The sequence below is a fragment of the Phaeoacremonium minimum genome, assembly GCF_000392275.1.
Source record: "Phaeoacremonium minimum UCRPA7 unplaced genomic scaffold PA7_03_scaffold_348, whole genome shotgun sequence".
In the NCBI taxonomy this organism is placed as follows: Eukaryota; Fungi; Ascomycota; class Sordariomycetes; order Togniniales; family Togniniaceae; genus Phaeoacremonium; species Phaeoacremonium minimum.
This window is the reverse complement of record NW_006921252.1, coordinates 356,447-378,379: the sequence shown is the minus strand read 5'-3', so window position 1 is coordinate 378,379 and position 21,933 is coordinate 356,447. Positions and strand designations below refer to the sequence as shown.

The following is a 21,933-nucleotide window of genomic DNA, read 5'->3' as shown; positions in this document are numbered from 1 at the left end:
GAGCACCGCCATGGACACACCGCAAGTGAAGCTCTCGGAGCTCCTCCGCATTCCAGATGACCTCGACAAGATCACCGCGCTGAAGCAGGAATTCACGCGCAAGAAGGAGAATGTCGACGCTCAGTTACGAGGCGGTCTTCGCGATCAATTGGAGACGTCACAGTCTGGCATGAATGGCTTGACTGAGGGGCAGAAATCGGTTCAGCAGATCAAGGACGAGATGATCAAGATCGACAAGCTATGTTCCGAGTCGCAGAACATGATCAAGGACTTTGCAACAATCAACCTCGTCTCGCAAGCACATCGAAACTTTGGCGCTGTTGAGACGATGCGCAAGAACCTTGAGACCTTCAACTCGCGTCTGGATATGGTCGAGAACATGCTGCGGGAAGACGAGGCGGACCAGGAGAATATGCCGAATTTGTTGCCCATTCATTACGAACTCACGCAATTACGGAACATTCGTGACGATGCCATGGAACAAATACAAAGAGCGGAGGATCCCAGTTTACAATCCACCCTAGAGGACTATTTCGAAAGGCTGGACGGAGCAATAGACTGGTTTGATGAGCACGTCGGCTTGATCGCTACCAGTCTCATCACGCTCGTTACCTCCGAGAACAATGGACTAATAGTGCGTTTCGCCTTGATCATTGAAGCAGAGGAGAAGAGCGACCAGAGAGTGCTTGCTCTGCAAGAGGCGCTCAAGGATCATAAGGAAATCGCTACTCGATTTCAGAGCATCACAGATGGTGCCAAGACAGTCAGAGGCTACAAAGACAAATTCATACAAGCGATCAAGGCTTATGCCGAGGCCCAGTTTACAGCAACAAGAGAAGAGTTCCTCGAGGATCCTTCGAAGTTAGAAAAGATTTTGAAGTGGTACTTCAATGATCTCAACGCTGTACGGATAGGAATGGTGCCATTGATGCCCAAGAAGTGGAAAATCTTCAAAACCTATACCAATATTTACCATGGACTTATGCATGATTTCTTGACGGCGATGATTGACGATCCGGAGAGCAGTTCTGCCAACACCCTCGAGATCATTAATTGGCCGGACAAGTACTACAAAAAGATGAAGAAGCTCGGATCGACACAGGATGAGCTCACGCCACATGTTATCGACAATCGTGAGACTGAGCTCGTGCGGGACTTCAGGCAACTCATTATCAAGTTTTTGGATGAGTGGATTGATCGCATTTTCAAGCAGGAGAAGAAGGATTTCGCCGAACGCAACGTGGAAGGTTCTAACCTCGACAATGATGAATACGGCTACTTCAGGACCAAGAATCTGGTGGACATGTGGAGGATGTTACGAGAACAAATTGACGTTGCTGCAAACTCACAACGAACGGACGTCATTGAAGGTGTCATCGATGCTATGTTTATACGGCTCAGGGGTCGGCAACAATCCTGGCAGAAGATGCTCCAAGAGGAAGCGTCAAGATATGAGAGCGGGAGAGAACCCGAACTGGACGGCTTTCAGTCTCTACAGGATTGGCTCGTTGCTACGGCTAACGATCAAATTGCCTGTATTGATGACAACGAGGAAGAAAGTAGGTTCGCCTACCTGTCAAGTTTTCGACAGAAATTTGAGCCAATTGTCACGCCGCAATATATGGAGCGAGCAGATACTGAAGTCAGCGCATTGCGGGACGGCTATGTTGACTTCAGCACTTGGTGCATCACGAAGTTTGCGCAGCTAATCTTCGCGGTGGACTTCAAAACCGTCATGCCAGATTTCTTTACGCCAAAATGGTACACTAGCACTGCAATGAGACAAATGATAGTAACATTCGAGGAGTACGTCGGCGACTATCGACAAGTTTTACACCACTCTCTCGTGGATATCTTCATCGAGATTTTCGCAGACGAGCTGCTCGTACGGTATTTGTCCTCTGTTAGGAACAAGGGCGCCAAGTTCCGAAGAACAGATCAGTTCAGTGAGAAAATTTTTGACGATTTATCTACGGCCTTCGAGTTTTTCAGTAACCTACCGAATCCGGACGTCGGAAACTCGATCAAACAAACCTGGAGAGTTACAGAGCTGTTTGAGCAATTACTTACGGCACCGAAAGATAGTGTACCCGACACGTTCGAAAGATTCAAAACTACGTACTGGGATTTGCAGATCAGCTGGGTTGAGGCAGTGCTAAGATCTCGAGATGACTTTGAAAGGAGCATGCTAAACGCTGTCAAAGCCCGAGCGGCACAGATGTATGTTGATAGAGGTCCAGAGACCATTATGAGCAAGGTCAAATAATGAAATGATTGTTGAGATGACGGGACCCTCCTCGTACCTGAGCTGTGGCATTCCTTAGCCGCCAATTTGGCAGTTTGAGTCGTATAGTAATAGATCCCTCGTTTAGGAAGTCATGGACGTCAAGATCGGGCCCCAGTAGGCTGTTCCCTCGAAACGTACCTACCAATGGTCTTCATCCAATCGGTCCATCTAAACCAATAGCGGAACTTGGATAAGGCCAGTCAGTCTCTGCCAAGATGCCCACTGTGGGAATCTCTCTTACATGCAAGCCGAGGGTCCGCAACCTATGTGTCTGGCCAGAACACAGTCGAAGGAAGATCAACGATATCTGTATTCGCCTACATCGTGTAGGCTTTGATATTGGCGGCAATGATGTGTCTCAGACCAGTCTCCTGGAGCTTTGCGCTTGGAAGCATATAAGCTTGGGCACAATAATGTGATCCTCATTACAAAGAGGGCATGCTTGTCATGTAATTAGATGTGACCGATGTGACTGACTGCCAAGCTAGAGTTCATCACGACTCGTCTGCTGGCTAAGAACTCATAGGCCTCCCTCATATTTCAGCGTCTTCTTTGCACAAGCCGTCTACAGTCGTTCATGTCACAAATGCATGATTCATTCCTTTTCCACTTTCTAAGACATAACCTCTGACAGGAATAACTCTTTGTGTCAGAAAGACACAGTCGTCATCTGCCTATATATTGGGTTTAGAGCTCTCTCTTTGAAACCCTCGGAAGGAGCCATCGTTGAGCTCCTTCCTAGACAATCTCCAGAATTCCACCTATCCATCTCCTTCCCATCGTCCCCTTGGCCACAATTTCCTTACCCCCGCATTTTCATAACCACCGCCAGCGCACCGTTGAGGCATCCATAATAGGGTCTACCATCAACCGAGGTATCTAGGTAGGTTTCAGCTGGTGTGTTGTTCTTCTGATGTCCCTAACATCTTTAGTCGCCTCTTACCTCCTTCTTCTCTGCAACAAGCAGCCTACCCAGCTTCCTGGCGTGGTCCATATTAACCATCAGTAAGCTGCCTCATGCCTTCACCCAGACCATATCTCCGGATCCGTTCTCGAAAGGCAGCTTTCTTCCTGACTCTACTACCAGGCGCATCCGAGACTACACAGGTTGTTCCCTTTCCCGCTCTCCGATATCTGGACCTTCTTAGATATCTCATTAAAGCGTTTTCATTGTCGCTAATTGCTGATCGCAAGGTCCTCTAAGCCCCACCCGGGTTGAATAAAAAGCACCTCACGATTCTCATCTGTCATATCGGCACGATGTCTCTCAACTCTTACGGGTAAGCGTAAAATATTCCAGAACATGCTCATCATATCCATCTGCTGACAATCCGCAGCAAGCGCACCAACAACTGCCTGCCTGCCCAGTAAGTGGCTGTCTACTGCTCGACTTGATATCCGCGTAGATGACCTTACTCACAAACAGTAGAATCCGCTGCAGGGTCGGCAATGAGATGAAGTCCAAAGATGAATTCTCACAAAGCCAGCTGAAACGATTGGCGGACCTGGTTGCCAGGGGCCAGCGGATTCAACCCGATAAAGGCATCATTGCCTGCATGGCTCACTCCGGCGCGCCCCGGGATGAACTCAAATGCCGGGGTCCTTGTGGCAAATACAAGCACATCAGTGAGTTCAGCAAGAATCAGCGAAAGACTGGTGATCGACGTGTAAGACACCTTGCACTTTCCCTACCTATTTTGGAGCAGCAGGTTTATGACTGATCGTGGTATAGTGGTGCATCAAGTGCACGGAGTGGTCGGAGTCGACCGGACACGTATATATTCCTCTTCCAGCTTCGAACAACCTCCGAAGCCTGGAGGAGCGTGATCTGGCACGAGAGAACGGCAGGTACCTTGAGCATGCAGAGGGCGAGGCAAGAGCCGCCATAGATGCGCATTCGCGTAACACAAGCTCGTTCGTGAGCGGCAACAAGTTCAAGGTAAGCAAAATTGTAACTCTTTTCGCGATAGAAGAAATACTGAATCTCCATAGACCGGTGACCCCGAGGCATTGACGCTCTTGGAGTCCTTGACTCTCTCTGAACGTGATGCTTCAATTGACCAGCGTGACACCTCTTCTATTGCTAGCTCTCGAGACTCGTCTCCTCCGCCAGCTCGCGCGCCTCATCATCTCATGCCCTACATGCCTTTCAGGCGCTCCGAGGCGGAGCCGACCTACCAGACCGAATCAGCTCCATCACTTACATCTACGGCACCTCACAGTCTTACGGACGCAGCGCCAAGAGACACTGACAGAGCGCGACTTGAATATCGAGCATGGGGTCCCGATGGGAAGATGGTTACACGTTTCAAAGAGTCAACAGTGGCATCTGACACCGCCTCTACTGTGACAACCAGTGAGGTATCGGCCAAGAAAGGCAGATGGCAGAAAGTCGTGAGTATTACTGCATGGGTTTTGGCAGTTGAAGAATCTAATCTTTGAGCAGAAGACTCGCAAACAGCCTATTGAACCACCATCTTATCTCGCATATGAGGATCCTGATGTCGACGTTGACTACAGTGACGGAAGCGATGATACCATGTAGATCATCGCATACCTGGAAGATGGACACAGCTGCGATTCGAGACGACTAGCACAGGAGCCAATATTTTTTACCTTCCCTTTGTTTTATCTGCCACTGCCCCTTCAGAGCCCCCATGCAGTCACTACACAATATCCTGAGAAGTTTTCAAGAACCACAACAGTCCCCCGCTCTTCAAGAGTTGGGAAGACTTAACACAGCAGCATAAAAGTCTGAGCTATCTTCGAGCTTTGCGATTCACCGGCCGTTCCTTGTTGAGGTCGCGCTTCTTGAAGCTATCTATGGAACATGCCCAAGTCACTCCGAGACGATATTAGATTACGTCGCCTGATTTCTCATTTCTTCGCTTTAGATTGGTACCCGGCGACTATCTCGGAGCATTGCTATGCAATATTGCCCTCTTAGACATAACAAGTAGATTCAGGCAGATAGGGGTTAGCACACTTATCAGCCAGGTTTATCACTGATACACTAAATTGCGGTTCCTCTCGATTAGAATGCATTTGCTCAATTGGGCACTCGAGATTTACCTTGAGTCTTTAGATCGTTACTGGGCAGGTGAATCAAGAAATGTGCCGAGATTCTCGACTGTATAACGCACTGCTAGCCTGCTTTGATGTGATTCATGTGATTCTAACTTTCGTTACTTCCCACAATTATGGTACCTATTGGAATACACCCATTGTCTTGGATCCTGTTTCAGCCTGAACAACTGGTCTGGCGGCATCAGGCGCATCCTGTTAACCATTGTTCCCTAGGTGCAATCGTGGGATGAACACCCTGATTAATAGGCACTATCAGACGAAGTGGAGAGTGGTCGACATCAGAGGAAGAGATAGAACATTTTAGAAAATTTTAGAACATTCTTTTCTTTGTAAGAATGGGGAGCATGTGCTATTTCCTTGTGGTAAATGGTTATGTAGTGCTTGGCTCTTGGGTTGGCCTTTGCAGGATACCTAGGTATATTCTCCCATCTCAGAAGGAAGCTCCTGTGATGTAGGCTATAGAAGACGTTCATTATGAACACAAGGAAGAGAGATTTCTTATGAGAAATGAGATTGAATGAAGACGATATATGAATGAGCAAATTCCATATAAACTGAATACTTTGTCTACATGTTTTCATTTCACACCAAAGCTGAGCATCTGCGAAGAGGCTGTCAGGAGCTGTCCCCGAAAGTATCAGGGGGCCAAACCTTGGGACCCACTAGTGTGCATTATCAGAGCTCCACTCAGGTTATCGGACGCGGCAACCCATTGAATGCCACTACAATAGGACCTCGGTTGAATGGCGACAGCTTAACAGTAACACACAATACCGTTTCCATGCCACAATACCAGAGACAATGAGACGCACTGCGACGAGCTGAAACCTGCTGGATTGTATTAGCTATTGTTTGAGCAGTAGCAAACGAGCTTTATCATCCCCTGATCGAGAGATGTCCGGGCTCACGACTATTTAATCCCCGGCATGCTTTCTCCCTCTATCTCAAACTCCGACACCACCATCACGACACCTATCACCCCGGCATCGGCCCACAATGCCTCCCCCCAATACTCCAGAGGAGGGCGATGGGCCGCAGTTCTACGGCCCGCGAAGAACCCGTAGAGCCGAACGTCAAGCACGCTCGAGCTTTTGGACTCGACGCCGCATTGGCGATGGCGACGAATGGACAAGCGATCCGCCCTCCCGAAGCCCTACACCACCGCCCTTCGGCCGCATAGCCCGTACATCTGTCTCTCCTGCCGGATCAGATATCACAACTGTATCAATCCCCGAAGCCCGGCAGCCGGCCGTGGCCGAGGTTGTTCAGGTTGATTGGCAAGCTTTGGAGTACGTTGGCACCGTTGACGAGAACCTTCTCTGCCCCATCTGCAAGACCCCCTTCCTCAATCCTCACACTACCAAAGCGTGCGGTCACACTTTCTGTAAAGACTGTCTTGGGCATGCTCTCGAGCTACGCTCTGCATGCCCGATCTGCCGCACAAACTTCTCACAACGACACACCGTTGAGGTCCCCTGCCCCCGAATCGTTCACGCTCAACTCGATAAGCTCGAAGTCAAATGCCCGAATCGACTTTGCAAGTGGAAGGGAATCCGATCATTGGTGGAGCATCATATTCGCCAGCAATGCGAGTATACACTTGTGGCTTGTCCCGATAGAGAGTGTTCCAAGAAGATTATTCGACTGGACGCCGACAAGGACTGCATGCACTACACTGGACCGTGCATCTACTGCAAGGACATCATCGAAATGGCACAGCTGGAACTGCATTATGAGACAGTCTGCCGTGGCCACACCGGCAAGTGTGAGTTCTGTGGCAACAATGTGGTTCGCCATAAGAAGGAGGCCCACGAGCAAGACTGCCAGAATCGGGAGGCTGCCTGTGCATTTGCTCCTGCGGGTTGCACATTCAAGGGCAAAGGCATCGAGCTTCCTGCGCATGAGGCAAATTGCGGGTTTGGCGTGTTTATGCGCCTAGAGCAACGTCATAAGGATGAGATGGACAAGGCGAAAGACCGTATGGAGCAGCAGATGGAGCAGGTATTGCAGCGCAAGGAGCAGCAGATCAAGGCACAACTCGATCACAATATAACGAATATGCTACGAGCTGTCGAGGACTCAGTTGTTCAGCACATTACCGAGCGCATCGAACAGCGCTTTCCGCATCTCAATCTTGCCGCCCCGGTTGGCGCTGGTCGATCTACCTTGCCTTCCGGTCTAGACGGCCCCAAGGATGCCTCTTCATCCCAATCGGCTGCAGAAGGTCATTGCCAGCGCTGCGATGCTAGGGACGAGTACATGTTCTCTATGTTCGCAGATGTAGAGTCTCGCATCAACAATCTTGCGAAGGCTATGCAGGACCAGGATGCGCGTCACAGCGTCATGCTTTTCAATGAGGTCCTTCCCCTCAAAGAGTCACTCACAGAGGCTAGAAGCCAGCATGGAGTTGTAAGCATGCATGTTCGCTGGCTCATGGACATCCAGCGCCAGAAACGTGCCCTTGATCGACAGACTCTCAACGGCGTCGCTGCAGCTGCGGCCGCCGTGGCAAGCACTCTCCCAAGTGGCAGCAATAACCGCCCTAGTGATGGGATGACTGGACAGGCCAGCGCTGAAGCCCCACAGCCACAGCGACGCATGAGCGATCGCACCAATCCACCACGTCTCTAAGTGCATCCGCACAAGCATCTGCATCTGCATCGGCCGGCGATTTCTTGTTCCGCTTCTGGGTGGCCATCTTCTTCGGAGGGTCTCGACACTCTATCGTCTGGAAAGGAGGAATTTGCGGCATTGGGTCGCATTTGCATCTGGGAGGCATCAAAGGAGGGGATACGGCCCCGGGCATAGCATCAAGGGGTTCTGATTTTTATTTGATTTTTTATTTGATTTTCAGGGATTGGTCTGGTGGCGGTTTTTATCATGATACCTTGACGACACTTGTCAAATGACACTCCGGCGTTGAGTGCGGTATTTCTGGCTTACAGCGATAAGGGATTATCAGGAACATTCAGGGGATCAAACATCAGGGGGTTGGTTCCAGGGGCACTCATATACGTGCAGATGATGTTGAATAGCTACTATGATAGGAGGCTAAAATTTGAGCATCTCGGTCCGATACTCTATTATTTACATCGATTCTATTGCATACACTGCTTTCTCCATGTTGACTACCCTGTTGACTACCCATCCGCACCACAATCGCTGGCCTACGAGTCCAGAGGACAACAACAACCATATGAGCAAAAAAGTAACAGACTCAACAGGTCAAGGAGTAGTTTCTTCGACAAAGTGCATCGTGACGGCTTATGTCGCCCTCTACCCAACATCAGTGAGCAAATCGGAAGTCAAGACGCTTGTTCCCCTTGTCATTGGTGGTAGCCAAATACTGATCTCTTTCAGCCGTACTCATCGCCTCCCAAGTCTTAGTCCGAGAATCATTACGCCACTTATAATACCATTTGATGGCGACAATCAGAACTATATTCCACGCGATGAGGCCAAGAATGACCTTGTTGCCCTTTCGATATAGGGGGGAGTCCTCAGTACGGTATATCTGTTCGCCCACGAGTTAGTTGTACGTCTCGATTTATATGACTATAATAGTGGAGAGAACTGACGTTTGATGAGATAATATTGCTTGCTTGTACACACATGTTGTACAGGGCACTGCCAACTGTCCTAGTGCGGACAGAGCCTGCATTCCTCGAAGTTATCGCCACTTTGGAATTGTACACATCAGTAAATAACTCCTCCTAATCACAAAGAAAGCTTTACTCACCTAGGATGGCATGAATATAGGGGTATCCAACCAACTGGTTCATCGAATAATATCAGTATTTATATTTTTTAACGTAGGGTTGCGCTGTATCTTCTTACCAAAGCACTGAGGGCGTACCACGCCCAGGGGCTAGCACTCGCCGGTAGGACCTCCAGAGCTATAACCAATGGCAGCATATAGAACTGGCACATGAGAACAATCAGGAATCGGTTGTTGATCTTCTCCGATACCCAAGTCCAGAATATCAGTTGCAAAAGGAAGAGGACCCAGGCCGGTACAGTAAGCAAATTCGTTTCGAAAGTATCGAAGCCAAGAGCCTTCAGATTCAATGTTAGATATGCCGTGATAGGCTGCGCCGGAATAGACCACGTCAACCCCAGGAGATAAACAGGCCATAGATCGTAATCGGAGACGGCTTCCCATAGGAGCTTCAGGGTGAGACCTTGACGGTTGTGCATTCCTCCCTTTTTAGGCATTAGTTATAGGGCTCACAGCATGGAAAGCAGCTCAACGTACCTTGCCAGGGTCATCTCTCAAAATTCTATTGACCATAATCTTCTCTTCCCGCTCGGAGAACCACCCATCTTTCCCGCGGAACCAGCTTGCGGTCTGGGTTGGGGATGGTGGAAGATAGAACCACGATAAAATTCCGATGATGGCTGTAAGGCCACCTTCAAGAGCAAAGAGCCACCGCCAGCCAGCCCATCCTGTAGCTTTTCTGAGATGCAGGATTCCGAAAGCGAGGAACGCGGAGACGATGTTGGTGGAGATGTATGCTCCCCAGAAGAAGCTGAGACGGATTGGCAACTCCTTGCTTTTGTAGAAATAGCTGAGATATAGGATGACATCTGGGATGAAGCCACCTTCAATCAATCCGAGTAGAGAACGTGTCAGATAGAATGTAGACTTTCCAGTCAGGCGAGATTGGCAGCAGGCCACGATGCTCCAAGACACCATTTGGATCGGAATCCAAACATCCGGGCCGAGTTTCTTGGAAATCATCTGCGATGGTAGCTCGGCACAAAGGAAGGAGATGTAAAAGATCGTCTGTCCGTAATTGTAATTGTTGGTTGTCATTCCAAGATCCTTCAGCATGTTGTCTGACAAGGCCTGCGAAATATTGCCTCGATCGAGCTGAAGGGCGAAGAACATGAGACAAACCCATGCACAGATCTTGTAGTCCAGCTGTTTGAGAGTTAGCCATGTCTCCATATTCATTCATGATCAAACAAGATTAAATTCTGGTTTTCGGGTGAAGGAGGCAGATTGTGCATATTGGAGGATCGTTTATTACCACAGCACACGTTTGTACATGGTAGTAGAGGTAATAAACACCATTAGAATACGTATTCAACGGAATCCAAAAAGTCTTGAGTGCCATGGCAATTGAAATATGCTCATTCTCGGCATCCGAGACAACCATGCATTGAATTGAACATACCCGTCGTATCAGCCTTTTCTCTTCGGCCGCTGTCCACTCAATCTTTGGATCGTAACGGTGCTTGCCCTCATATTTCGCAATAGGTTCATATGATGCCAACGATCCGCCGACTGCATATACGCCGCCATCACTTTTGCCAAGGCGGAGGTCGACCTCGTCCGTCGAGCCGGCCCCGGTCTTGGAAGCAGGGGTTTCCGTTCCGGTCTTGGCCTCAGTGTCAACCTCCTTGGTCCCGGGAACGGGCTCAGATACGCTCGATGCCGCAGACATGTCGGGCGCAGCGTGCAATGAGGGCTGCTAATGTCGCAATGGGAGACTAACGGTATCGGACTACAGCCAAGAGGATTGGGAAGGCTGCCGAGACTCTGGGCATTCCGTCACCCCGGGTATTTATGGCGACTGACGAGCATGTTCAGGAGGGCTGTACTTGCGTACCTCCCCCACGAGTGACGCAGGTCACTGGATGGTGTCATTTGGGCTTGCGATTGTCATATCGCTTTTGCGACTGGCCCTGAACGGCTGGCTGGGATACTACTCAACGGGAGTCGTTCGGTAATCGGCAATCTTTCCATGCTGGGTAGGCCCAGCCAGGATTCTGCTTCTAGAAAAGGCGTTCTCCGCGAACAAATTTTCTACTATGGGCCATAGACCATCTACTTTTCGTTTGTTATCTAACCTAATACATGTTGCTTACCGGTTATAGCATGTTGTTTCTACTACAAATAGTACCTTGCAAATAGAGGAGACTGAAGTCGTGATAGCCATCGTTTTCAATATCAGATGTTGCTGCACCCATTGCTTTTATTCTGATCGATCGATCGGGCCCTGCTTCAGTATGCCATTCCACATAGCCTGCCTGTGCAATCCCCCTTCAATCATTTCACTGCAGACACCACGAATTCTACTCAATATTGTTGTCGCGGGGTAATGGTTTGACCTAGTTGATACGAGTTGTAGAGTGGTTATCTGCAATAACGGACAAGGAGGTTATGTCGCAATATCACGTCAATAGAACTGGCCAATGAGGTGTTAGAGATACGCAAGCTGAAGTCCCGGCCCCAGACTCTGCAAAGAACCCGACACCAGAAGCCCCAAAACCAGTGCGGTAATTGAAGTAGTAGTTTCGGTAGATAACGTTTTTCTCGGCCCGTTTGAGATCCACGTTTCGCATCACGTCAGCATGCTAATTGACTGGGTAAGTGGCTGATGTTTGGTGACGATTCAAGGCCCAGATCCATAGATTCGAGACTAGCCTACAAGCAGAATTTCAATCAAGCATCATCAACTGCGCAATACGTAAACCATGATCTAAGATTGTTTCAAAGCACGAGGCTCAATGATACGATCAAATCACAAAATGCGCTACGGAGCTTCTGGAAAAAGAAAATGCTTGATTGTGACTATGATATTCTAGTCTTGACGACTCCGAAACGGGGGGTATCTTTAGACTTCCCATCTAAATCCAGTTTGTAATGCCAATGAAAGAAGCGCTGATGTGCCAAACAACCAATTCTCCAAATGATTTTGCGCTTAAGGGGTAATTCAACCTCGGGTATGTATGCTTACAGAAAAAGAAATCCGTCTTTGAGACGCTGTCAGCCAGGTCGATATGGACATCCATGCTGCATCGGTTCTATGTCGACTCTTCCTCTATCGGCATTGGATCTCTAACCGTCAATGCGTCGGTTTTGGGGGGCTCTCCCACATTTTCACTACTAGCAGCTGCCAGACCTTGGACGATGGATGGAGCGCTGGCCGCCTTCTTATTCCTCTGGAAAGTTGCAAGGCGTTCTTCTCGTTGACGCACTAGTTCTTTCTCGGCCTCGATTGCCTTGTCACGACGGGCTTCAACGTCCTCTCTTCTGACCACTCTCCTAAGGCCCTCACTGGCTTGTATCAAACCATCAATACTGATAGCATGATTCGTCATCTGATGGTTGATATACGTGTATACGGCTGCTGGCGTTGTGCAATTCAAGAGTTGCTGCTCATTGAGTTTGAGCAAGGCAAGGGCTACTTGGAAAAGGAACGTGCTACCGTCGCCAAAGCACAGTACTACATCCCAGACGCGGAACAATGCTTCAGCTGAGAGGCAGTCTGTGAATACAGACAGAAACCACTGAAATGTCATTGTCTCCAGAGCTATGCCTAGCTCGTCGAAGTGCTCTGAAAGCTTAGGCAAAACTTCGGCAACATACTGGCGGAGAACTTGCTGGTCTGCCCGGGAAGCTAGAAGGCTTTGATCGTAGTACCCGGTTGGTAAGATTCGTTCGATGATGGACGCAAGAATCCAGAATGCGTCCTCAGCGGTTGGCGTGACGAGAAGAAGATTCGCGGTGATAAGATTCATACCTTGGCAGTATCCCACCTCCGGATTTCTTCGTGAGTATGCCAATAGGACCTCATTCAGCTTCTGGACGCCAGGGCCTTTTCGAAAGAATATGTTGTCGGTTAAGGTACGATTGATATCTGCACGGATCTGTTGGACGACTTCCGGATTATCCTCCTCCTCTGGCTGAGATACGATATCATCGTAGTAGCCGGGAACACGTAGGTTGACTGCATCTGAGCATTCTGACCATACCTTGGCCCTATATTTCACAGGGATGCCTTGAAGCACGAGATTTCGAAACTCGGTCCACTTCGCTCGACCAACTTTGCCCTTGTTGGCCCAGTTGGCGATGCCGATGAACTCACCATCCCCCAGCCTTGCTTCTGGCATGACGGCGGTGGCTCTCTGGAACCTCGCTTCGGCAGCCGCCGCCGCAGTGGCGTTGGCAACCTCACCTTCGCGCCTCCTTTCAGCTCGAACTTTGCGAAGGAAGTCATTCCACCGAACAGTCTTGTCTCGTTGGAAGCTGTCATGAAGCTCAGACATCTGCTGTAGCAAAAGTTTGACAGGTTCGTTGTCTTCTTTGACGAGAGTTCCAGCAGCCTGTTCGGCCTCAGATCCAACAGAAGCTTCGCTATCCACCACAGCTGAGGTAGTGCTAGCAGATGGAATAAATCCACGATCTTCGGATATGATCAATCCTGGCGATTTCGGGATTTCGCCGCCTTCCATCACCTCTATGGCGTTAGCGCTGATTGCAGGGGTATGCGACAAGAGCTCTGTAGCAGATGTCGCAATCTTCAAATAGTCCTGCCACCTCTTTGGCTTGGCCTCATCCCGGAACTCTTCTGTCGAGGATGGAGTGTCTGGTCGCTCATCACTGCCGGCATCCCACTTCGCGCTTGAAGTTTCTTCAATCAAAACAGGAGACAGATTTGAGCGACCGTTTGTAAGCATCTCGGTGCGGCTGCCTCTTTTGAACTGCTTTGCTACTTGGGCAGCCTCTCGTTGTCTCTTTTTGCGGCGTTGGTCGTATATAAAACCAAAGCGGTCAGTGAGATATTCCGAGCCAATGTAATTGTTGTAAATATGTGTCAGCGTAGGGGGCTGCGTCTCGGGTGGTAGAATGCTGTCCATCTCAACAGGTCCATAACTCTCCTGGCGGGCAGCCATCTCCGTGACGGGACTAGAGCCCATCGTATCCCATCTATCCTGTGGCTGCGCTCGACTCGGTCCACTGACGGGGATATTCTGGGCACCCGTGGCACGTCTCATTGCCATGAGAGCCTTGGGTCCCCCTTGTGTCGAGACAGCTCTTGCGGAAGCGCTAGTGTTAGCGCTTGATGCCGAAGGAGTTCGCAACGAGCCGCCTGCCGCCGCGCTGTTGGCTCTCCCTCTAAGATCGCCTTCGCGCTGTGCCGGAGTGGCTCCACCAGCAACTAGCCTAAGCATGGTGCTTGCTAGCGATGGCTTTCTGCCAGTCTGTACTGAATGGATGCTGGAAGCTCGGCTGGAACTCCTGATAGACTCAACTTCCGGCGGTTTGAATAGATCTTCTTGTAGCGTTGGGCGACGGTCTCCAGGCGGTCCAGCTCTGATGACCGTCTGCTGGTCCTTGTTGGTATCGCCGTTGATACTACTCGCACGGCTGCTTTTCTTGCTCGTGCCACCTCCCCAGAGGTAATCCTTCCACCCTCTGGTAGTCCCTTTATTGTCCGCATCTGCTGCAGGTGAGGACGTCCTAGCCCGTATTGTCGCATCATTTACGTCGCTGTTTCCGTAGCCCTGCATAAAGCTGTCTGCCATGGCATCGTTGACCAGGTCTGACACCTGCCTATTGTGTCCGTTTGTCTTGGCCTCCTGCTCGATCGTCCGCAGCCTCGTCTCCAGGTCCAAGTTGGACAGCCCACACTCCAGAATGATCTTTCTCAGTGCTCGCTCCCTCTCGTCTGCCTTCCTGCGAATCGTGGCGATCTGTGCATCGCGATGCGCAAGGTCCTCTGCGATCTGGCGCACCAGACTCACCGCCCCCTGCCTTGCGATCAGGCGGCTGATGTGCTCATCATCCGCGTGATGCAGCGCACCAGGCACCTTGGTCGTGGCGATCGGTGTGTCCTCGAACAGCGCGCTGCGGGCCCGGACCGGGTGCGGGCTGGAGGTGGTCAGGCTGGCGACGATCGAGGTGACCGCGGGCTGCGGATCGGGCGACTTGCGCGAGGCGAGGGTGGCGCCGTCATAGGTGTCCGGCGTGAAGGGGCGCTCCTCCCGGGGCGAGTCCGGGGCGAAGGACGGGAACGAGGTCAGAGACTTGTCGGAGGCGGCGACGGACGAGGCCGAGCTGGAGGGCTGCGAGGTCAGTTTGCCTCGCTTGCGCACCGTCGCGGATCGATGGCTCCTCGCCGAGGCAGCAGACTGCTGCGAGACGGAGCGCTCAAGCGGGGCTGCAGACTCGACGTCCATGTCTGCTGCTGCTGATGCTTTTGATACCGCTGGCTGAGCAGCATCGTCTGGCGAAGATGTCGGAAAATGTGTGAGGTCAGAGTTCTTATGCAGGACAGGGCTAGTCTGGCATTGGAATGGGCAGGAGAAGACGGGAGATGGGCGTTGGTGGCATTAAATTAGGACAGGTGGTGGTGTGGGCTGGAAGCATTGATCTAGATCCAGGCGAATCATCAGTGACGATAGTGTTTTAATGCAGCGGGCCCAAGGTACCGTAGCTGCGCATACCTAGCACGCTTACTGTAGGTAGGTAGGCACTTGTTCCCAGCTGCCCTGGCTCACTGATTAGGTCGCCCTGGCATGGGTCATGAGGTAGGCCGCCACTCTATCTTGAAACCCATGCACTGATTGGGCACGCGAGCATCTTCCAAGCACCCCACAATCAGGTATCCATCCTGAAGCTGCCACCACCAAGCAAACATGCACATGACGCCGTGCGTATGCCGTGTCACAGCTGTTGTTTACTTGTCGCGCTGAAACGACAACAAAGATGCAGACCAGCCCGGATAGGATACAGTTTCATGTCGCTCTCCGTAGGATATGATATGTGAAATGTCTGAAGCTCGCCCTTCCTTCACTCAAATATTTTGGCTCCATTGGACATCCCTAGGTTCCAAGGGTTCATGTCTCGCTTGGCCCCAGACCGGAAAAGGTGAGACATTGGTTATTATTTCATACACTATGGTTTCTATCGAGCTACACAAGAATTGTCTCTAGCTAGGGGTAGCTCGCAGACGATCAATGCTAGCCGTGTGTAAATCATTGTATCTGCACAGGCCAAGATCAAAGATCAAAAATCCCCAACGCCATTGCGCACCGATGCAACCGTCCCTTGGGTTCCTTGACAATGGAAATGCATCTATTCTAGAATCATCACGTCTTCGACAAAAATAGGCCTTGTTCAGCCCTCAGTCGTATCCATCACATCAGCCATCGCCTTAGCTTTGGCGGCGGCAACACGTTCCGCTTTCCATGCCTCAATCTGCTCTCGCAGCTCTGTGGCGGGTTGCACGTCCTCAATGCTCATCTTGCTGCGAGTGAACGGGTCCGTCGGGTCGGAAAGAAGGTGCTGAATGATCGTGGAGCGGTCAACAATGTTATGCGAGGGAAGGATGACGGGATCCTTCATCAAGTCACCCATGATGGGGTCCTCATATTCGGAGGGGATCTCTCCGTAGTCCATTTCAGCCTGGTCAAGAACCTCCTTTGCTTTGGCAATGCGGGCTTTAAGATCGCTCCAGGCCTGAAGCTCATCCGGAGCTTTCAGGCCTCGCTTACCCATGATGTTCGATGCGCGATCAAACGTCTCGGGCTTGTAGGAACGACCGTCAGAGGCCACTGCCTCTACGAAGCTCTCGATACCACCGAGGTTTAGGTAAATGTCGACAATGTCAGGCAAAAGCGTCCTTGGGTTGAAGTGATACTTCTCGGGATTCTCAACCTTTAGGTTCTGGCTCTTGGGGCTGACTAGTGTATCAAGGTTGTAATCAAGCATACCAGCCAGTCGTGAAACAATCTCAGGCATTGTGAAAGGCCCGGATAACGCCTTAGTGAACAGCTTCATCATGGCGATCGTCTCATTCGCCAGCTGCATAAATGACTGTGCCGTTGACTCGATAGACTGAAGTTCTTCCTCTTTCTTCTGCCTGTCTTGTTGTGATAGGCTCTGGTTCTCACGTAATTCCTGTTGTAAGTCGTGAATTTTTGGGAACTTGCCCAGTGCCTCGTCCATCACGAAGGTTGCGTCGTTCAGCAGGAGATTGACGAACCGGACAAAGAATTGCCGATCAGTCCTATTCAAAGAGAAATTAACATCAAAAACATAGAACATAGCAAGATGATCCATACCTGCTCTGCTTTGCAAGCTGCTCCTTATAGAAATCATTCGACCAAACACACTTAATGATCTGGAAAATCTCATAGCGGATGTTGAACTTGTCATAGAATTGCGTATGCACTCCAGTGGATTCGGCCTCGATATAGAACTTCATAAGAGCATGCAAGAGGTAGTCGTTCGCGAATTTGGTACCTGTCAACGCATCGCCCAGCACTCCTTTACGGAGATGATATGCGGGCCATGTGCCTGAGAACAGGAGCGTGACCAAGGTAGACTTGAGGTAGGGGTTGCGGACATATTCAGAAGACTCGAGGAATGTCACACAGAGCGCAATCATCTCGTCCCCAACTGCCGATAAGATGATCTGCGGGACGAATCTGAAGACAAACTTGAAGTTGTCGACAACGTCCTGTAAGGCATACTCTGGAAGACAACTGAAAGCATCAGGTTGCTTAGCCGGCAACGGAAGACGAAGAGGCTTGTCCGGTTTATAATCCGACTGACTGGCCACTCGGAGCAACCATACAGCGACGTATCTCATGAACTGAAGAGACCGGCCCTGCATCTTCTCATCCAAGAGAACACCCTCGATAGCGAACTTGAGAGACATGGACTTTTCAAGAACATCTGTGTGTCGCTTGAGACTGACTTCGAATAGGGCCATCTGGGATGGGTTGCTCAAGAACTTGGAACGCTCAGCCTCCATCTGCCTGATATGTTTTTCGTAGAACTTGATATCTCTATCAAGATTCTTCAACTTGGAATTGGTAGCCTCGCTCCCATAGTGATGAGCAGCTAATGTCAGAAAGAACACTTCCGAGATGAAATTAGAACTCCCGTCAACGCTCTGGCTGTAGAAGGTATCAGAGTGAGACTGGTCAGCATTGAGCTTAGTCTCTTCCTTGATATCGACTCGAGGTTTGCGCTTGAAGTAGTCCACATCGATTCTGTCAACCTTGGAGAAGGTCGAGTCCATAAAAGGTTCGCATAGATGGTCCAAAATGACCGTCACGTTCATCATGAACCCATCTGAGGATACTTCCTTCGGGTCAACCTGAATGGCTCGTCGCTTATGATTGACGTTCATGATATATGCAAACCAGTCCAAGACCTTGTTTCGGGTGTCAATACTTGCGCGAATGAACGCATTGATGATCCCTCTAAGATCCATCTGGTGCGCAGTTATAGTGATCTGCAGTGCATTCTGAGCGTTCTTGACAGCAGTTTTCTCCATGACTCTTGGCCCAGTGAAGTAAGCCCTTGTGACTTCCGTTTGCAGGGGCGATATGCGGAAGAAGGGACCGAGAACAGTATGCTTCTCTATGCCAGGGGCTGACTGAGCCATGAGGAAACACGGATGTTGAGCTAAAGCATTCAGTAGCGCAGGGAATTTGGAGTAGAGGATTAGGGCCTACAGATTTAGTACACCTTGTATTGGTCTTGGTGGTTGGGGCAACATACATTGACATAAGGTTTGTAGTCATCGTTCATGGTCAGGGTTGACAGTTTGGCGCTGATATCTACCATTGCCTTGGTGAAGATACCCGGGATACTGTCATCGTCTTCAAAGCGTGCAACAGCGTCCGATATGAAGTCCAGACCAATCCCGCTTTCGTGTTCAAGGTCCTTGAGGAGGTATGGCACGATTGAATCACTCGATTCGCGACTGGCCAAGGGTCAGTTTCCAAGGTTCCCCATGCATACGACAAAAATACCTGAATAGATCGGGCATAGTGAGTGCAAAGATGCAGTACGCCATGCAAAGCCGTCGAGCCTCTGCCAAAACCTCATCCTTCTGTGGAGTCGAAACTCTCATGTTCTTCTTTGCCGCAACAACTCGCTTCCAGCAAGGAAGGAGGTAATCCATGATCGGCTTATCGTGAGGGATTGCGCTGCAGGCCTCGAGAATGGCCGAGTCGAGAACGTCGGCTGTGAGTCTCAGCGGGGCACCCTGGTCTTTCAGCTCCTCGCTGAGGTTGGGCAGCAAAGAGAGCTTATGACCATGGACGTCGACAAGCCGCTTCTCGTCGACGCTCACACGGAAGATGTGATTCAGAATCTTATCCATCCAGTCCTCGTGTGACTCGACGTGAGGGCGACGGGCGGGTGGAGGGGTTGCTGACGAGGAATTAACGACTATCGCGGATCTCTTCTTCGAGTTTATGGTGTCTCTACCTGCTGCTTGCTCGTTGTTTCCTGCAGACTTTGTCTCAATATTGGCTTGTAAGTTTGGTGTCGGCGTCGAAGTGGAAGCCGTCGCTGGAGTCGGGGTGGCGGTCGAAGACGGCGCGGGGCGGATATTGATCTTTGGCCGTTGCTCCTCGGATGGAGAGCTGGCGTTATCGGCCGTCTCTGGCTTTGGACTTGATGATGTGGCCGATCCAAGCTTTTCTAGACGTCTCCTCCGGATTGCCTCCATAGTCTCCTGGTCAGGCGCATCTGGGAGGGATGGCTGCGCCGGTGGTTGCTCATCTGAATTCATCTTGACGACAACAGCTCAAATGTTGAGCCCCACGTCGCCGTCAGGCTGCTGTCAATACCCAACCCTACAATATCGCAGCTTTTGCACGAATATTCTGGGCTGTCAGATCACTGTGTTTCACTGACAAGCTTGTAGGGTTCTCGATTTACCAGCAGATCCGGTAGGAGAAAGGGTGTGTGTGGTCGTGAGGTTCGAGGTAGGTGGGTTTAGATGTGTAGGACCGGACGCGGCTGATAATAGATTACCTAGAAATGATGGAGGGCACCTGAAAGACTATCTGGTACGGAGCCACAGCTCTGACCACGCTAAATTAGGCCCCCGCAGCTTTCAAAGCTCCAGCCTGGCACACCTGGCCAGCGGCTTATCTCCGGGAGCAACTTGCCCCAGGCACAAGCGGCCTGTGATTTGCCCAGCAGAGTTCACGGAGAAACTCACAGAACAGCAAGGTACCTTGGCCACTGCTAATTACTAATAACGACAATTGCAGACACCCCAGTGAGTTGAGCCTCAACTCTCAAGGCCTTTGACACCCTCAAGTCTCGCAAACCCGAGGAATCATCACAACTTCAAGAATTCTGTGTACAAGATTGTCATAGCATTTCTTTGCCGAGGTTGCAAGTCTACCCTCCCTAGTCTAGTTGTCCAGATTCTGAACAATTGGTTTTCTCTCTACAGAGGGTGCCAGTGTTTCATAAAGCATGGTGAACCGCTCAATTGAGCCTTTGTATAAAACTTCAAGGAAGTCATAGAGAGACAACTTTTGCTCTCTTTATGTGCTCAGAGTACTTAGAGTGCTTTGGCTGGTATTTCCCATCAGAGTTTCCAAGCCCCAGGTTTCCGCTCCAACCTAGCCCCCGAAAACGTTTTCCATATCTGCTTAAGCTAGGCTTAAGAGCTTAAAGGTGTCGTTTAGCAACTACTCTTATCGTTCTCGTTGCTGTTTTGCTGAGTTTCGACGGCATGGTCAAGTTATCTTGTTTCTCATGGTATATCGAGATCAGACACTCTTTTCATTGGATACATGTTATACCACCCGCAAAAATCTGGCAATGCTCATTGAGCTACATCGGTAACGCTGGGGGCTAGGAACCAGCTTTAGCTTGTATACTAACGTTGAAATTAGTTGTCTGCTGTCTTTCATAGGGCATCTCTCAACTCTTGAAGGAATATCTCCTACTGGTACTGGTCACGGAAGTCCTGGCCATTGTACTTTGGTTGAGGACTGGATGAACGTTATCATGAGCTCAACCATAGTACATCTTCTCGTCGCTTTTGGTAGTTTGTCCTCGAAAATTGAGCTTCAGAAACAGAGGTAATATGAACCCCTTGTTAGTTATGTGAAGACTGGTCTCAATATCTCAACCTGTACGCAAGTCAGCAATGTTTCTGTTCGTCAATCTTAGAAGACACCAGAGAAGACGGACCGAGGTATTAATTTCGGTCATGAGATCTGGGTTGCCGGGCTTCTCTTTGCAATTCAGAGAATGTGATGAGAAAAGCCCCTCATATAGCCAGTGCCAGTTGGCCTGGGCAGCATCAAGTGACGCGGCTGAAACGGGCAGTCGAAGCATTTATCAGCTGAGAATTGGGTCTGTCAGGAAGAAACGACAGTATCTGGGCTTATATGATTAGGTTTCTATCTTCCCCAGCTTGAAGGGAGTTCTTCATAGCTGCATTGTGTTGTTTTGGAATAATCTCAGGTGTTGTGGAGGGACGCCGCTTTACACAGGGGTTAGCCCTACCTTTGTTGACAGTGCATTTCCATCTCCTACGCGACAGACGCGAACTCACCATCAAAGCTATCACTACCTCCCTTGAGCTTTGCCCTTCATCACCCTATTTCCTATTCACTCATACCCATCCTCATCATCTCTGCCATCATTCCATCTTCATACTACTTCATTACATGACATATCCATAACGGTACTACGAAACCCTACAGTATATCGACGTTCTGCCCCGAGAGCCTTCATAACTCATCTGTGTCAAGGGCTGAGGGCATCGCCTCCGTTGTCTTCTTCGAGCCATAGCATCTACTGCCCACCCAATCAACCTTCAAGAGGAGATCCATTGATCGCCGAGACACAGCGTTGTTGTTCCTAAAGCTGGCATCTACGCGCTCTCGACACTTTCCTGTGTTCTCTACTTATTCAAGACCGGAGCTACAGTCTCAGGAGATCGTACGCTCTATTTATCAACCACTTGTACCCACAAAGCACGATCAAACAA

At 50.1% G+C, this 21,933-nt stretch overlaps 5 protein-coding genes across 5 annotated transcripts; 2 read left to right on the top strand and 3 right to left on the bottom strand.

The window, feature by feature from the left end:
* Nucleotides 1-10: 10 nt before the first annotated feature.
* On the top strand, nucleotides 11-2,266 carry UCRPA7_4500 (putative exocyst complex component sec6 protein; the record flags this gene model as incomplete). Its single annotated transcript, XM_007917007.1, has 1 exon — nucleotides 11-2,266. The coding sequence occupies one exon, from the start codon at nucleotides 11-13 to the stop codon at nucleotides 2,264-2,266; it is 2,256 nt and encodes a 751-aa protein (XP_007915198.1).
* A 4,104-nt stretch (nucleotides 2,267-6,370) lies between these two features.
* On the top strand, nucleotides 6,371-8,005 carry UCRPA7_4499 (putative ubiquitin fusion degradation protein; the record flags this gene model as incomplete). The annotated part of the gene is made up of 1 exon (XM_007916974.1): nucleotides 6,371-8,005. One exon carries the CDS (start codon nucleotides 6,371-6,373, stop codon nucleotides 8,003-8,005), a length of 1,635 nt encoding a protein of 544 aa, XP_007915165.1.
* A 1,100-nt stretch (nucleotides 8,006-9,105) lies between these two features.
* UCRPA7_4498 (putative phthalate transporter protein) lies at nucleotides 9,106-10,824 on the bottom strand (the record flags this gene model as incomplete). Its single annotated transcript, XM_007917061.1, has 4 exons — nucleotides 9,106-9,147; nucleotides 9,212-9,577; nucleotides 9,630-10,298; nucleotides 10,555-10,824. 4 exons carry the CDS (start codon nucleotides 10,822-10,824, stop codon nucleotides 9,106-9,108), a joined length of 1,347 nt encoding a protein of 448 aa, XP_007915252.1.
* A 1,363-nt stretch (nucleotides 10,825-12,187) lies between these two features.
* Nucleotides 12,188-15,346, bottom strand: UCRPA7_4497 (putative tbc1 domain family member 10a protein; the record flags this gene model as incomplete). The annotated part of the gene is made up of 1 exon (XM_007916985.1): nucleotides 12,188-15,346. One exon carries the CDS (start codon nucleotides 15,344-15,346, stop codon nucleotides 12,188-12,190), a length of 3,159 nt encoding a protein of 1,052 aa, XP_007915176.1.
* A 940-nt stretch (nucleotides 15,347-16,286) lies between these two features.
* UCRPA7_4496 (putative ubiquitin conjugation factor e4 protein) lies at nucleotides 16,287-19,290 on the bottom strand (the record flags this gene model as incomplete). Its single annotated transcript, XM_007917003.1, has 4 exons — nucleotides 16,287-17,178; nucleotides 17,234-18,633; nucleotides 18,684-18,888; nucleotides 18,938-19,290. 4 exons carry the CDS (start codon nucleotides 19,288-19,290, stop codon nucleotides 16,287-16,289), a joined length of 2,850 nt encoding a protein of 949 aa, XP_007915194.1.
* Nucleotides 19,291-21,933: the final 2,643 nt, after the last annotated feature.